Below are 17,349 nucleotides of genomic sequence, written 5' to 3' on the forward strand. Positions count from 1 at the left end.
GAACCCATTTGATTGGCTGTGTCAAAAGGAGATCTAAAGCATCCTGTGCCTAGGGTAGGCATCGTAGTAGCAGCATCAGTACCATGCTGCTGTTACTTCCTGGGATGGAGAAGAACTCTCTACAGTTCCAATGAGGCTTTGTGAAGAAGGGAGTGAAAAGTCTGGTTTTGAGAAGCAGAAATTCTTGCTCAGGAGGCCCTGTCTCTCTGTGTTTGCTGTTCTAGATGCTGCTCCTTGTAGTAAGTGTGATAGCCGTGGCGGCCGCAGTGATTCCTTGGATTATAATCCCCTTGGTCCCACTCGCCATCATCTTCTTGTTTCTTCGGAGATATTTCTTAGAAACGTCAAGGGATGTCAAGCGCCTGGAGTCCACAAGTGAGTACTGAGGGTCTTGGGTGGGTATGGTAAATGCACCAAGTTTCCATAATTAAGAAGAACTGTTGAAGATCCACGAAATTCTGCAGACTGATTGTGCTCCAACAGTTCTCACCTGGTTAGCATTCATTCGGCGATTGAACGTGGTTATTGCAACCAACAGGAATCATTGTTACATCGTGTAGAGCAGGTGACTTCCCAAGTGTGACTTTGCAGCTTACCCTGAGGAAGAGGTCGATGCCCTGTGTAGACTGATACTCCCCGAGGAAGCGACTCTCCTCTGTTGCTCATGACATACCTCCTCACATACGCAGAGGAGGCACACAAGAAGTGTTTCCTGATAAATAAAGTATTTCAGCATGGGTCGGAACTAACTTAGAAGGAAAGTAATCAGGGAAGTTTTCTTACCTTGAAAGTTCTGGAAGTGACAAAGGAAGGAACAGATTACAGGAGAGCGGGGAGGGCTGCCAAACTACTTGTGTGCTGCCGGAAGCCATGGTCTTGAAAAGCACGGTTTGTGCTCATCATTGATAATGGGTTGTGGGTGTTGACCCTTTGGAACTGTAAGCATGGACACTTCTTTTAGTGTCAGTGCTGACTGTGGGCAGCACTTGGTGGAAGGCTGCACAGACTCATCTACTTTGGAGAGCAGCAGCAGGAAGAGCAATCAAAAACACGTTTAGTCCATCGCTCCCTTTACCCTCCTCGTTTGGGGGCAAGAAGGAAATGTTTTATGATTAATCACTATTCTGTAGGTAACCACAGAAGATGAACTGATCGGGAGCCTGTCTCATTATGAATGCATGAGCATATTTCGTTATTATTAAAATTAAGGGCCATATACACACAGAATTCTTACTTCTAAATATATATATGGACAATAGCCAAAAAAATAAAGAAGGAAGATACTTGTAATCTTTTAAAAATTATTTATTTACGTAGATGTGTGCATGTCTATACGTATGTGTTCTTGGAGGCCAGAAGAGGGTGTTGGGTCCCCTGAAACTATAGTTACAGATGGTTGTGAGCTGCAAGATGTAGGTGCTGGGAGCTAAACTTGTGTCCTGGATGAGGAGCAGGCAGTCTTAACCACTGAGGCATCAGCCCCCAAAAGGAAGATATTGGTCCCGGAAAATGTCCATGATGAATAATTGCTACGAGAATTTAAAGCCAGCTCAACTTTCTGAAAGCCGAGCCAGGCAGTGTTTGAATACTGTGGTTATAAGTTCATCGGGACAAAGGACTTTCTTTTCTCATGACCTAACATGTGTGTTTAAATAAACTCTAAGGAGACATTAATCATAACTATGTAAAGCAGGTGACACTTCATAAAAGCTATTGAAAAATGGCCAGCCATCAGAACCAGGGAAGTTGCTGTGAGCCCCACGTTGTGATGTGTTTCAGTGGCAGGTGGTGGTCAGCATGCTGATGTGTCCTGCTGCAGAGATGGGGCTCAGAGGGGTCAGAGAGTAAAGGCATTGCCGAGCGACCCTCCTTTGTGCATTTCCCTGTCTTTCATTCACAAGCCTTGTTGCAGAGGACGCTGTGAACATATTCAGAGGAAGGCTGGCCATCCCAAAAGCATCACCTTGACATAGACTTTTGTTGGTGGCAAGAGCCACTGAGCCGTTTCCTTCCAGTTCCATGTAGGACTTCCCGTCTTGGTGCCCAAGACATACCTTGATACGGTTTTGACCTAGAAATTCTCATACCTTTGTCTGGGCCCCTGCTGGACTCTTAGGGTTTGTGGTACCCTAGCTGGCTGCAACAGTAAGCTTAAAGATAACCAGATGAACCGTCTCTTGTTAGCCATTTGAGTGAGAGTCGATGTTACAGTTCCACCGTTTCTATCAAGCACCGGTTGATGGTGTCTGTGTGGCCAATGCCACCATCAAAAGAAGCTACCTGTTTGCCGTGACAAGAAGGCATGAACCTGCCTCATCCTTGAGCTTCAAGAGGTTTTTAGAGCTCTAGATTTTATTTTTAGATTATGCTCGCTAACTGCCTCTGTAACTATCGATGGGTTTAATAAGAGTTTATCATACTGTTTTTATGTTTTTATTTATTTAATTTTTTGCAAAAGCAAACGTTGCGATGGCCACTGGTAGAGAATCACATAAAACCACAACAGTACTTGGCTGCCTATCTCAAGTTGACACTGTCATTTAGTAATGCCTAGATTGTGAGGGTATATGCCGTTTCTATCAGGGTGCTGTGATCCATTAGCGATGTCTGCCATGGGCACCAGCTAGCCAAGTGTTAACCTATGATATATATTTTCAAAACATAGATCCTGGAGTCTGCTCTTTTAATGAGTTCCATGTCAGATCCTTGTTGTTCAACTTGAGATGCTTAATAAGAAGCCCAGTAAAGGAGATTCCTATTAAACGTTAGCTGAGTAAGATTTGAGAGTGTTCTGTGTGACGGAGTCTAGAGAAAAATGCATCCAGTGATACATGGCATTGCTGTGGGATGGTCTGTATGTCAAATGTGTTGCTGATTGGTCAATAAATAAATCACTGATTGGCCCGTGGTCAGGCAGGAAGTATAGGCGGGACAAGGAGGAGAATAGATCTGGGAAGTGGAAGGCTGAGTCAGAGAGACACTGCCAGCCGCCATGATGACAAGCCGCATGTGAAGATGCCGGTAAGCCACGAGCCATGTGGCAAGGTATAGATTAATGAAAATGGATTAATTTAAGCTATAAGAACAGTTAGCAAGAAGCCTGCCACAGCCATACAGTTTGTAACCGATATAAGTCTGTGTTTACTTGGTTGGGTCTGACGGCTGTGGGACTGGCGGGTGAGAGAGATTTGTCCTGACTGTGGGCCAGGCAGGAAAACTCTAGCTACATGGCATACTTAATTCAGATTGTCTTTGTTTTGAGACACTGGCTCAGATTAAAGGTACATTGGAAGTAAGACAGTTATGTATAGTGCTCTGAGTACCTCCAATGCCTTCTTCCCTTTGTGAAGGCTATTAATACCTGCCTTGTAGGGTTCTTATTGCCTGAGGTAATGCTTGGAAGTCCTTGCTGGCCACTACCAAAGGCAATAATAGAATTTTGTACACAAGGAAATTAAAAACAGTAGTGACGTGTCTTCCATAACACTTCATGACATCCTGAAGGTGTCGTGGCAGGGCAGGAATGTGGCCTGCAGCTGTCTTCCGTGAGCCTTCCCTGAGAAGAAGCATAATTTCTTAGGTTGTGTCCCAGAGAGCCCTCGGGGTCTTGGAACATGCCACAGTATTATGAAATGTGGGGTTCTATCTGCCTGAAATTGCTGAGGAATGCCACCAGTGTCATAGTCTATTTCAGGATATTCTTGCATTGATGTGGGAAAAAGACAAGATGACCTCCATAATGTTGCATGCTAGTTAGTTGTCTTTGCAATGCCCTTTGTTTACCCAGCTGACACCCTGCATGGCCCTGAGCAGATAAGCAGGGCACTGAAGAAACAGGACCACTGTTTGATGGTACAGGTTCCTGCCCCGCTCTTGGGGTAGGATGTTGAGGTGGCTGGGTGGGTGAGGGTGCTTGCCTGATCTGTGTTTGATTGCCCTCCTCTCCCATCCTGGAACCCATGTAAAGGTGGAAGCAAACCAGCCCCATGAAATCGGCCTCTGACCTCCACGGGCATGCCATGGGACATACATGCCATCTCCACTCCAACAATTTCTTTTTTAAAAAGACCTCCTGGGGTGCATTTAAGTACAGAAGTTTCTTAGGGCACATTTAAATTGACCTGGAGTTTTCTGGTGCTCAAGGCTGAAGTGATACCTACGTTCTAAAGTAGATCTGTCCTTAACCTCAGCTTTGAGACCCAGTGGTGACGTTGATCTAACAAGAAACAGTGAGGATGGGCAGGCTGACACGTTACTTTGGCGACCTTCCCTGGTAACCACCACCTCTGACAGCATCAGCTGTGATTAAAGAGTTTTCATGTCGTGGTATCACTTATCCCAGAAATGAGGGCACAGTGTGTCTAGACTCTCCATAGCTAGACTCTGGCATTCTCCTGGTACCGTAACAAGCATGGGATTTACAGGGTAGTCATCTATGCAGATACTCTGTTTGCAGAATGACAATTCCATGCCAGGCGGGACGTTCTCTGAGGCCTACAGAAAAGGCTGCTGTAGGTTCAGCCCACTTAGGTTCCCTTATCCATCTTTAAGGGGTAGACATGTAGTCAGTACACTGAAGAGGGAGAATAGCATGGGTGAGAGAGCGGGAACGTGAAAGTGTGGGCACCTTCAGAACGTTCGCCCCCAATTACCTAGGGTTCTTCAGACAGTACAGTCCTGGTTGGCAGGGCTCTGTTCAGAGAGTGTTTCCTTTCAGAAAGGAATATCGCACGGGAAGACTTCTTTTGGTCAGGTAGCCCGGTCAGGAAAGAGCCTCAGGGAGAAACAGGGGGCCACATGCTCAGTGAAGAGGCTGCCCATCTCCCCTGGCCCCAGTGTTTTGTCTTTAGAAATGTATTCCTTCCTTGATTACCCGCCAGTGAACTCTGACTTACAAGAAGATTCTCTGTCTAGGTGCACGTGTATCCCAACACACACCTCACCACCAATCCGTGCAGTACTTGTGCGCACAGTACACATGCCACTGGGAGACAGCGCAGTCACACAGACAGGCACAGGGATGCCCCAAAGAATAAGCATACATTTTCTCTTGATTGTTTCCCCTCATTTTATAAGCTCCATGCAGCAAGCTATAAAATGAGTTTCTTCACTCCCAAACCCTCCATGCTTTATCTACAGCCACATGGCGATGATTCGTCAGTATCCTCACTTGAAAAGCATAAACAAGGAGCTCAGCTGATAGAGTTCTTATCTGGCACTCACTAAGCCATAGGTTCAATACCCAACACCGTAAAACTGAGCGTGGTGGTGCACACCTGTAATCGCTGTCCTCTGGAGCTGGAGGCAGGAGGGCCCTAAGTTCAGGGTCATCCTCAGCTATCTAGTGTGTTTGCTGTCAGCCCTTTGAAGACAGTTTGCTGGGTCATGGGCTCCTGATCTACTCTAGCCCCCAGTACAGTCTTACCCATGGTGTAGAACGAGCCTGCCAGGGAACCATCCTTGCCTAACAGTGGGCAGCCCACGTGCCATGACCACCACCCTGGTGGTCATGATGCAGGATTCTGGAAACACAAAACCCATTGCAGCAGGACGTTAGTCCCCATAGTCAAAGACAGACAAAGGAGAATTTGTCCTTTAAATTCTGGTACGATGATGAAGCCACTTAGACTGCAATGCGAGTCTGGGAAAGTAAGGACAGTGACACATGCCACACTAACCTCCACCTTGAGAATAAGTTTCCAAGTGGGCAGTCATACAGACTGACGCTGAAGTCCAGGCCAGCCCAGAGAGATCCCATCTGGGTCAGTGGTATGGGCACGAGTGCTGTGTGGCACCCAGACACATGTGACCGTACAAGACTATTCTCACACTGGTGGGAAGAGGAAGCTTCTCTTGGATGCACAGAGGAGACCCTGTCCATTTGGCTTACTTGTTGGCTGTCTGTCTGTCTGTCTGTGTCGGGTACTCTTTTAGTAATTTGGAAATGATAGTCATATGCCAGCCCTTAAAATAAGTCTAAGATGGGGAAAGACGCATACATATCTTGCTTGAATGTTCTGTGATAAGTCCTCTAATGAAATTATTTTTTAGAACACTACTGGCCAAAATTAAAATAATCAGTGGAAAGTAATTTCTTCCCAAAGAAATAGCTGGGAAGTATAGGAAAGAAGAGACCTGGAAGGATGGGCTAGAGAAGGGAACTAGGTTTGGCTTTGGTCAAGGGCGTACCGAACAGAAGCACTCATTCCCATCTTTAAAATGAGGCTCCGTTGACCAGGGTTTGAGCGTGGGTGGACAGGGTCTTCTGCAGGCTTCCGGGAGTGCTTTGAGTAGAGACCTAGAGCCCTTTAGGAAGCCCCGAGAGCCCTGCTTGGTGATGGCGTCTACACCATGGAGCATGGGAGGCCGGGGGAGGCCGTGCATCCAGCCCCACTGAGCTTCCTGCTCTCTGTCCATCCCTGTTTCCACAGCGCGGAGTCCCGTCTTCTCCCACCTGTCCTCTTCCCTCCAGGGACTCTGGACCATCCGGTCATACCGAGCTGAGGAGAGGTTCCAGGAACTGTTTGATGCGCACCAGGACTTGCATTCAGGTCTGTACATTTCTGGAAGTGATTTCAAAAACTGGCAGCTGCCGTTCCCTCGGGTTTGATGCCTATAGGCGATTGGCTTTGTTGGCCCGCACCTCTGCTTGCTCCTGGACTCATGCCTTCTCCATCTGCTCTTAGGCTCTGAACCCTCTCAGAATCTCTCCTGTGTCTGGCTTTCTTCTGATTGGCTTGCTCAATCCTTCCTGTGGCTCCCTGTCTGTTTAGGGCCTCAGTCAGCAGACCTATTTTGCAAAAGGCCCCCTGGCAAACACTTCCTTCAGTGAGCTCTATCTTGTCCCTGCTGCAATTTTTCCTTGGTCGCTGTAAGCAGGAGGCGAGTGCCAGCAGTACATCAGCATGGGCTGTGGCTGGACTCCAGGAAAGCTTGATTTCACAGACATGTGATGGACTGACCCTTCTTGGTCCGTGGGCCATAGATGGCTAACTGTTTAGTTGGCGGACACAGGGCAGCAGATGTGACTGACGGCTGCTGCCCGCTTGCTGTTCTTTATGTCTGTGTGAGTTCTTTCCCCCCAGGAGTAAGTCTGTAAAATCTGCTCCACCTTTACTGTGTTTTGATGACTCAAGGGCACTTTAAAAACTACTTGAGGTCCCTTTTAGCACACTAGTCATTTGGATGCAGCCCCTAAGCCGTGTCCCATCCCCAGCCCCAGTGTGTGCAGAACGCTCAAGGAAGGAAAGTATTGGAGGCAAATTGGGAGCTGTGTCCTTTGCTGTAGAACTGGGAGCAGTCAACCTATACGCTGGTGGGCTTCATATCATAGCCTAGTACTTCCAGAAGTAGAAGACATTTTTCCATGTTTATTATGAGTATATATACCTGCTTGTTACCTCTTAGGTGTATCTTTCAATTCCTTGTGTTTTTTTTCTTTTCTTTTTTGCAAATCCTCTGTACTGTTTGGGGTATGTGTTGTACATTCATTGCTTTGCATTTCCTGACTTTCTGGAAATGTGGAGTGTGCGGCCTCGCTGCCCTACTCCGTCTCAGCGTCTCAGTGCCCATCACGCTCACTGCAGTTCATAGGGTTTTGTACTTACTCACCGTGCTTGTTCTGGTTCTCAAACCCAGAGGCCTGGTTCTTGTTTTTGACGACATCGAGATGGTTCGCCGTGCGTCTGGATGCCATCTGTGCCATTTTTGTCATCGTTGTTGCCTTCGGGTCCCTGATTCTGGCAAAAAGTAAGTGCAGATGTGGATAACTATTTATGGTATGATTACAATTTATAGCTGTGTTTACAGTTATTAAATTAAACTCTTGCCACCTTGTCTAATGGCACATTCTGTGTGGTTCTAATAAAGTGTGTTAAAGTTTTTACAACATGTCAGGGTGGGTAGGATCGTGCAGTATGATCCGATGAGAGAGTCTGGGTAAGTTCTTTTTATCTTTGTTAGGATGAGCTGAGGTCTGTACAGTGACATTCTGAAAATCTCTGATCTGGTAGCCCTTAGATGAGAACCAAGTTTACTGTTAACATTTTGTCCAGACTGGGGCTTTATATTTGAGCCCTGGGACTTCTTGGTTTGTTGATGTCCCTATGCACATGGGTGTGAGAGATGCCCAGCATGCTCACTGCCAGGTGGGTACCAGAGGAGCAGGTATTGGCACCTGCAGCATGAATTCACCATGCCTAACCCCTCTACGGTGACACCATTGAGTTACAGTGTTTATTAATAGAACAGTGGGAGTCGTATTTTACTTTCAAAAGCATTGACTCTTATAACACATCATCTTGTTTGCCGTGGTTTCCAACTGTGGTTACATGGAACATAGACAGTGGGATTATGTAACAGGCTTTAAACCATAATGAGTCTGAATAATAACATTACATTTCACACATACAATGCCCTTTCTCAAACGTGTGACAATACTACTGAGATTAATAAACTCATCTAAATAGTCTTTCAGCATTCATAATGGGCTTTTAAAATTGCATCATGATCTCAGTCAATATACATAGAAAGGTAAAGATGACTTTCGTTGTATACAACTCATTGGATCCTCTTGGTAAGGTAGCAGAAGGTAGCAGGCTGGGATTGCCATTGAGGCTGACTGTCCTTTCTCCTTCCTCCTTGAAAAGCTTTGGATGCTGGGCAAGTTGGCTTGGCCTTATCCTACGCCCTCACACTCATGGGGATGTTCCAGTGGTCTGTGCGACAAAGTGCCGAAGTGGAGAATATGGTAATGTTTATCTGAGAGTTTTCAGCCTTTTAAAGTCCCCTTTGCCATTCAATGACATAAAAGCAATTCTTATGTAAAATATTAAAACTGTTATTTTTGCATCGTAGCTAACGGAGTTTTGTTTGTTTTTTTTTTTTAAGGTCCCGCTTCCATCTGCTTAATGTTAATGTAAAATAAAATGTATACATCTTTTTCTCTGTCTCTTGTATGCTATGTCAGCAGGTTTTAGATTCATCACAAGCTGTCTTCAAATGTAATAAATGCCTCTGTAGGAGGGAAGTTCTGAAATCCAAGAGAGGATATAGGCTAATTTCTCAGAGGCCTGTTTATTTTTGTTTCTTAATGGATAACTCCTCATTCTTGGTAAAAGAAGAACTCCGTATTTTGAGACTGTTTGTTTAATTAATAGCTCTCCCCACTCCCCCATTCCTACACTCTCATCACCAGCCTTAGCATCTCCCAGGAGTGGAGTAGAAGGCAGGAGGCCCCAGGATTGCTGCTCTTGGTTCCTGGTGGCCAAGCTCCCATCTCTAAGGTGCTTTTCAAAGGTAGCAGGTCATGGCGATAGCAGAAGGTTTAGTCAGCACGAGAATTGCTTTCTCTTCAAAGTGTTTATTCCTGTTAATGAGATAAACAGTGAACATGGGATACCTCCATTTCTCTTCTCCCACACAATAGAAATTGTTACTGAGGGACTTGAAGATGTATGAGGTAACTGGTCTAGAATGAGTGGCCATTCTGTAGCAAGAGGTTATTGAGTGTTGGTTATAAACTCTTGGTTTTAATTTTTTTTCATTTTTTTGTGCTTGTGGAAGGTGCATGTGTGTGTGTGTATTGTGCGTGTTGCATGTGCAACTGGCTAGCCAGTGAGCCCTGCCATCTGTCTCCACCCCACTAACACTTGGGTGACAGATCCCAGTGCTTAGATTTTTGTTTACAGGGGTGCTGGGATCCAAACCCAGGTTTTCATGTTTGCACAGCAGTCAGTTTATCCACTCAGCCATCTCTTCAGCCCCTCCTCTTGCTTTTCACTTAGTGCTGGAAGGTTGAAGGGATTGGCTATAATAAGTGAAGGTATCAGATGGTGGTGAGTAAAATGTAAGTCATCAGGGTCCTCAATGGTCTTGGTAGATGGAAAGACCCACGCGGGCCTTGCCCAGCTGTGTGTAGGTGAGATATCTCCGCGAGCAAGCCCCTGGTTCCTGACTCATGTGGATGCCTTTTCTGTTTCAGATGATTTCTGTGGAGAGGGTGATTGAATACACAGACCTAGAAAAGGAGGCGCCTTGGGAGTACCAGAAACGCCCACCCCCAGGCTGGCCCCACGAAGGGGTGATCGTGTTTGACAATATGAACTTCACCTACAGCTTAGATGGGCCTCTGGTACTCAAGCACCTGACCGCACTCATCAAATCCAGAGAAAAGGTTGGTTTAAACCATCTTGCTCCTCTAGGGTTTCCACTGACAATTAAGGCCACATCTGCATGCTAACTTCCTGCTGAGTCTGTCAGCAAGACTCTCTGCTCCTCTGTGGATGCTAATCAGTCCAGCAGTGCGTAGGTAAGTCTTTGGAGATGGAACATATGATGGGAAAGTATTCTCTTTTTTTTTTATGTATGGCTTTGCGCCTTTCCTGGAACTCACTCTGTAGCCCAGGCTGTCCTCAAACTCACAGAGATTCGCCTACCTCTGCCTCCCGAGTGCTGGGATTAAAGGCGTGCACCACCACCAGCCGGCAAAAGTATTCTCTTTTAAAAATAATCCCCACTTATTAACTTTTTCAATTATTCTGAAGTATTATATAATAGCTTTGAATTTTTTATCAAAAACATTCTCATTGTTTGAAGAAGAACCTAGCTTTCCTGGCATTTAACCTGTCTAGAGTTAAATATAATTGAGAGAGAATGTATCTGATCTAACGAGTCATAATAATTATCTAATCTGATGATGTCCCTGGATCCTTGTCACTGAGACATCCCTGTCTACTTCCTTCCTGTTGCTTTTATTCCTCCGTTGAGTCCAATGCTTTTCCTCATCCCATCTTCCACTCCAACCCTCCTCTCCTTATCCGGTACCCTAGTCCTTTTCCTTGGTTTTTCTTGCTTTCCTCCCAGATGTGCCCAACCCCTGACCCATGGGCCGCATGAGGTCCAGGTTAGCTGTGAACATAGACCATCAGAAAATTATACATTCACTGAAAACTTGGATGTGTTTCTGTTTTGCAGTTTTTCTTTTGTAACTCAGTTGTACCTTGTAGATGACCTTGTCCTGTCTCGGTGTCAACAGGTTGGACACCCTGCCTCTCTTTTCTCCGTTATCTCCCACAGCTGACGGATTTGTGCTCCCCTGTTGCCTCCTGTCCTGGGCAAGCTGTTGCTGTTGTGATACAGGCCCAGACTACTCTGGTAGAACTGTAAGGCCAGTTCTCAGCCACCATGGCACCCAACCAGAGCTTGGTGGCCAGAGCTCAGGCTGAAGAGACTCAGGCAGAGTAGATTAAAGAGATTCAGAACCTGCTGGGGAGTGTGGGGGGGTATGGACTGATCGGCCAGCAAGTACACCTATTTCAGTGGCTCTTGCACTCATGGTCTGGTGCCCTGGACCAGGACCAGAGCAGACTCTTGAGCAGACCAGACCATAGCAAACCAGGCAATAAGAAGCACTGTGCCCACATGCTGCTCCAGCCTTGGCTCCCTGCACAGGAAGGCACCCCTACACATGGTGTCCTTGGCTGCCCTCTCGGCTCTCGGTGGGCACCTGAAGTCGCAGCCTTGGCTGTCCTTTCCTGCCGCTGGCCGATGCTTACATCTTGACTTCTGTGGTACAGAGCCTTTAGCTGTTCTTTCTTTCTCCTAGAAATCAGCCCATGATCCCTGTAGCCCCTCCCTCCCCAGATGCTCAGTTGATAACAAACTGCTGCAGCCTTGTAGCTCCTTCCCTACCCTTGCGGATAAAAGATAAGTTTGGGGTCCTACCTAGTGCCTGCCTCCGTTGTTCCCCTTGGCAGGCCAGGTCAAGTGGCATGCAGCTTACTCAACCTCTCCACCATGGGAAGGTGTAAGTATTAGCAGCTCCTTTGTTCCTAGGGACCTGAAGAGTCTGTCCTTTCCCTTCAGGACCAGCATTGTGCTTTATATAGCCACTATCCCTTCTAATCCTCTCTTATTTCAGAGCCTCCCCAAGGCTGAAGTGTGTGACTTCTGAGTCTATATCTCTTCCATTAAGTTCTTCTGAGGTTAACTTACAACCCTTTTCATTCATGTAAACTGTCTGCCTCAGTGGAAGTCTCTTCTCTCAGACCTCTTCTAGATGCTTGAAGATTGTGTTTTTGTTGTCCTGGTGTTCAATGCAGAATCACTCACAGTGACCAAAAGGTGGGAGCAGCCTGAGCACCCTGAGGGTAGGTGAAGTGTGGTGGATACGTGCTGCAGATGGTGTTCAGTCTTTAAAGGGAAGGAAGCCACAGAAGCATGTATATGTGGTTCATACATACACCCACTGTACCACCTGAGTTGTCCAGCTCATAGAAACATGAAGGAGGATGTCTTCAGAGCCTGGGACAGAGGGGAGCATGAAATGAGGAGGGCTGTGATGGGCACAGGAGTTCTTATATTGCAGACGAAGAAGAGCTCTGGATGTGGATAACAATGACATTGCACACCAGTGTAAATATAGTTAACACTACTGACCTGTGTGCTTAAAATAGTCATGATGGAGAATTTTATGTTATCTTCCCACAATTTAGAAAGTGTATAAATAGTTAAGAATGATAGTTAATCTAGTTGTCAATGTGATGAGATTTATAGTCACCTGGGAAACAGGCCTCTAGGCATGCCTGTGGTGGGGGGCCATCTTACCTAGTTTATTCAGGTAAGGAGACTGGTCCACTGTGGGTGGCACCATTCCCAGAACTGGAGTCACGAGAAATGGAACTTGATAAGCACCCATCACTCTTGTTTCATGACTGTGGAGGTGTGTGGCAGCTACCTCACGTTCCTGATGCTCGGAGTTCCCCATTGTGGTGGACTGGAACCTTGGCTGCCAAAACAAACCCTTTCTCTCTGTTTCTGTCAGGGTATTTTTGGCAAAGTAACTAAGACAAATACATCTGTGTATTTTGCCACAGGTTTGTCTCTGTGTGCATGCGTGCGTGCGTGTCTGTGTGCGTGCGTGTGTGCGTGCGTGCGTGCGTGTGTGTGTGTGTGTGTGTGTGTGTGTGTGTGTGTGTGTGTGTGTGTGTTGTGGCATGGTTTTCAACTCTGTATCTGTATTTCGGTGTCCTGGGGCTTTCGGAGGTTAGGGAACCTACCACACTCTTCCTTTTTCCCCAGTGAATGGCATTCTGCAGGGTACATGCTAGATACTGAGGACAGCGGACTGTGAGCACGTGTGACCGAGAAGCAATATGCAGGCAGGAAGAAGCCTATAGCAACACACTTTGTGAGACAACTCTGTCACCAGCCCTTCTCCTAAAAGGGCGTGGGAAATCCCCCCCCCTCCCCACTCCCTTTATTTTTATTGTTACGCTCCTGTGGATTGAATCCAGAGACTTACATGTGATAGGCAAACGCCACCGTGCGCTATAACCCAGCCCCTGGAGTGTTAAATACTTAGCAAGCTGCTCCTTTTAAGCTCTCCGTACCACCAACCCATTTAATGGCCTCATCACAGCTGTGATTTAATGAATGATACCCCTGTGACATGAAAGAATGAATGTACAGCGTGGTGCCCAAAGGGTATGCAGTGAGCAGCTTTAGTAAGCCACTTGGCAAAAGCCCGATCCTAATTATTTCCATGGCTTCCTTGTAGGTCTGGAGATGGGGTGGCTGACTGTGTGGGTAAAACATGAGCTGCAGCGTTGATGAAAGCCAAGCCTCTCCGGTGGTGTCCTGACAGCTCTGTAGGATGTTTGCTTGCTTGCAGACAGCATGCTTATCAGATCTGACGTCGCAGGCGCAATTCTCTTAATTTGCACGTGTCTTCAATTTCCCTGGGAGCCACAAAAGATGAATTATATAAGGAACTCTGTTGAACAACCTAGAAAACAATGTATAGCCCCAGACTTGTAGTCTGAGATCCTAAAAATACCCCAAATCGTAGGGTTACCTGAGATGCTAAAAGGTTGGAGAGGAAACTGAATTTGAAGGCTGAATTGTATCTGTAATCACTTGAGTTTTGACTTGTCTTGCCCACCCCTCCTCAGGTGTCTATTGCCTTAGCTTATGTACATTTAGAGGCTGCCTATGTCTAGGCAGCTGCATCCCGGAATGTTCTCTGTTGCCTGTGCGCATGGGGTCCCCCTCCTGACGCCTCTTCCCAGACCCCCGATTGCTGGCTGCCGCTTCTGTATTGGATTCAGGCTCAGACGTAGGGATGCGCCAACACAGCAGAAATGGTGCTTTGTTCCCTTACGGTGACATCCTCTGGGATCCCAGAAGTTACGGTAAAGAAACGGTGATCACTACTAGCCAGGTTCCTAATTTCTGGAAAGAAGAAAAAGGAGATCAGGAGCACCCTGAGTCTCCAGATTGCAGCTAAACACTGGCTGTGTTTTTCATTTAGGTGATTTTGTGGTTGATTTGATCATCAGAGAGAGTACTGGGCCATTTGAAAGCGTTTTCCAGTTCTAGAAGTAGATAGATTTGGGCGTGTTATTTTTTTTTTTTCTTGCTCAAAGCTATTACCTTGATAATACATTTTTACAGATGTGTGCTAGACCTTGCTATAATATGCAAAAATATTAGTTTCTTGCCTTTTCTTCCTTTTTGCATAATGTTTTCTCCGAGAGCCCTCCTCTCTCTCCTGTGCAGGACTCCCATTTCCCCAGCCTGTGCCTTATTCCTCGCTAAGCCTGAAACATCACATCTGGGAACTTGGTAGGAATAGAGACACTCTGACCCAGACCTAGCATTTCATTGAGCCCTCCAGCTAAGCGTTCTAACTCGTGAGTAATTTTCCTTGACTTCTATGAAACTTCCTTTTATACCCTGAAATGGATGCCATGGGTTACCCTACCCTCTTCTGGGACAGCATATGAGAGTCTGGACTAGAGCCCTAGTCTGTGTGTGTGTGCGTGCGTGTGTGTGTGTGTGTGTGTGTGTGTGTGTGTGTGTGTGTGTGTGTGTGTGTAGACAGAGTTTCTCTGTGTAGCTTTGGCTGCCCTGGAACTCGCTGTAGACCAGGAGTAACTTTTTACTTTTCTGTCCATCATGAGGTAATAATACTTTGAGTCTTCCTGGTCACGTTCATGCATGGATTTGGTCTTTCTGGTGACCTCTGTCACAGACTGTTTTCACGTGCGATCCAACCACCCCGAGCAGCAGTCTCTGTTACATACCAGGCCACGAGCTGCCAGATTTGAGTTCTTTTCATCTCACCCCTGGCATCTAAGGGTAAACTGAGGGCCGGTGAGATAGCTCAGAAGATAAAGGTGTTTGCCTAGCCTGATGATCTGAGCTCACGCTCGTCCCACCTGAACTCAGGTGGGAGAAGGCTAGGACAGCCTCTTACAAGTTGTGCTCTGACCACACACATGCTGTGGCACATGTTGTCGCCCCCTCCCCTAACCCCCAGCACACACATTTTTAAGAGTCATTTCACTGCCCTAGACTGGACACCAGTTCTATTCTGTTTTCCAGGTTATCTGTCAGCCTCAGGCTTCTCTCTTAGCCTGTGCCATGGTGCCAGTTTGTCCTGGGAATAACTGTATTTTTGCTTAGCAAGTACCCTAACCTGGTCCCACCTTCCCACTAGTGAGCTCTCCACACAATGGGTAAGACACAGATCGATCCGGGCTTTGGTCCCACTCCTACAAGTACAGGCTCGGGTATCCCTGATAGGTTCACAGGCTCTGAACAACCTTCCCTTTTTCTGCTTTGCAAAATCAAGAGTCATAGGATCTCACGTCTGCAGTCTCACCTCCAACACAGAGATCAGCACGGTAAATGTGTGATCACATTTGGCTGTCATTATCCAGGAGTAAGGTGACTTAGCCATTTACAGTACAGAACCCGTCTGCCCCAGGAAAGTGAGAGGCTGTCCCCCTTACCATCTTAGTCACGATTATGGGACTTACCTGCCAGGTCAATCCTCAGCGACCTGCATATTGTGTACATGAATATCGTGGGGCTAATTTCAGAAATCGCTCAAGCTGAGATGAACTCTTAACCCTCTGTGGAATCCTCCTCCTTCTTGGAACGTGACGGAAAATGCAGCTGTATACAGGAGAGTCCAGTGTAGTCCTGAACAGATGGTCCTGGAGCCACTTGAAGATAGTAGGTCGTGGGGTTTGTAAGTGTTTAAAGAGAAAGTGCTGCGGAATCCATTAGGAGTGGAGATAGCCGCATGAGGGAGGGATGGAGTGTTTGGTGCCATTAGGCATTTGAAAAACACATGACATCAGCAGATAGAAATGAGTGTGAAAGGCATCTGCATAGGAGGGATCACACTCATTTCTACCTGCGAGGCAGGCATGCCAAGTGTGTAACACACAGGTTCTTGTGCAGGAACCCTTCAGAAGTACCCGTGGAGCTAAGGATGGGCAAGTTGGTCAGGAGTGTCGTATGGAGGTTTCTTGGCTAGAACACCAAGAACAGAGCTATACTTCAGATCAGAGGCTGGAGCTGACAGGGGTGTACCCAGAGAGCCTAGGAAAGACAGGAGGCAGGTTGCCAACGTGGTCATCTGCTCCTAGTGAGACACAAATGGAGAAGGTGGTTCTCCTTTTGGGAATCAAACTAATGCTGATTAGAACAAAGTTATAACACTTGGGTGGAGATGCACAAGGTAGTGGGTGCCAGTGGAGATCAAGAATCTGCTTCTGGAGGGTGGCTTGGCAGGATTCAGCATCTTCTTTTGAAGTGCTTATACCTGTTGCTCAGTAGTTCCATGCCTAGGGATTTATTTTAGGGAAATAATTAAGGTTGTTTGCAAAGGTGTAGCTTCAAGGATATTTAACATGATGCTGTTTATAAGAGCAAGATATTTTGTAAGCAGCTGAGACATCCACAAGTAAGAGATTTATTAAATAAGTAATCATGTACACTGTATTACATGTGCCTTAAATGTTTATAGGAAACAGTAAATGACCACAGCGCTGTTTAAATATATGAGCCTATGTCTTAGGAACACATACCACATGTATACACATGCATCCACATATAAAAAATATTCCATCAGAGTGCTGAACTTAGGGTTGGTATTTATTAACTTTCCAAATTGATTGTGCTGATTTTAATTGGGATGAGTTTATTTTATTTGTTTTTAATGTGGCCTTGCATTCAGCAGTTGGCTGTGGGCTTTAAAAACAGAGGGATCCTGTGAGGAAACAGAGGATCTTCGGAGCTTGGTACCAGGCTGCTTGAGGAAGCTGGAAGTAAGATGGGCAGTGGGAGCCTGGGATCTTGCTGAGGAAGAAGTTAGGAAATTGAGGGGAAGCCCAAAACAGCAGCTCTGTTGAGTGGAGCATTGGATATTGGTCCTACTGAATATGGAATATAAGATTGATCCACATAAAAAGTCTTAACATGTTAGGGCTGGAGAGATGGCTCAGCAGTTAAGAGCACATACTGCTGTTCTGGAGGACCCAAGTTCCAATTCCT

The 17,349-nt window shown here is 46.4% G+C and overlaps 1 protein-coding gene across 2 annotated transcripts in view; it reads left to right on the forward strand.

The window, feature by feature from the left end:
- Positions 1–17,349, forward strand: part of Abcc4 (ATP binding cassette subfamily C member 4) — a 229,251-nt gene that overhangs the window by 174,682 nt on the left and 37,220 nt on the right. For both annotated transcript variants that reach the window (XR_008216921.1, XM_052732478.1), the window contains exons 21-25: positions 225–375; positions 6,432–6,551; positions 7,639–7,749; positions 8,649–8,749; positions 9,983–10,174. Coding sequence is in view for 1 of the 2 variants with exons in the window: in XM_052732478.1 (XP_052588438.1) it covers positions 225–375; positions 6,432–6,551; positions 7,639–7,749; positions 8,649–8,749; positions 9,983–10,174 (675 nt within the window). In the remaining variant the exon portion in view is untranslated. The remainder of the gene's footprint in view (positions 1–224; positions 376–6,431; positions 6,552–7,638; positions 7,750–8,648; positions 8,750–9,982; positions 10,175–17,349) is intronic.

This window comes from Peromyscus californicus, unplaced genomic scaffold (genome assembly GCF_007827085.1).
Source record: "Peromyscus californicus insignis strain IS unplaced genomic scaffold, ASM782708v3 Scaffold_12__1_contigs__length_115047231, whole genome shotgun sequence".
In the NCBI taxonomy this organism is placed as follows: Eukaryota; Metazoa; Chordata; class Mammalia; order Rodentia; family Cricetidae; genus Peromyscus; species Peromyscus californicus.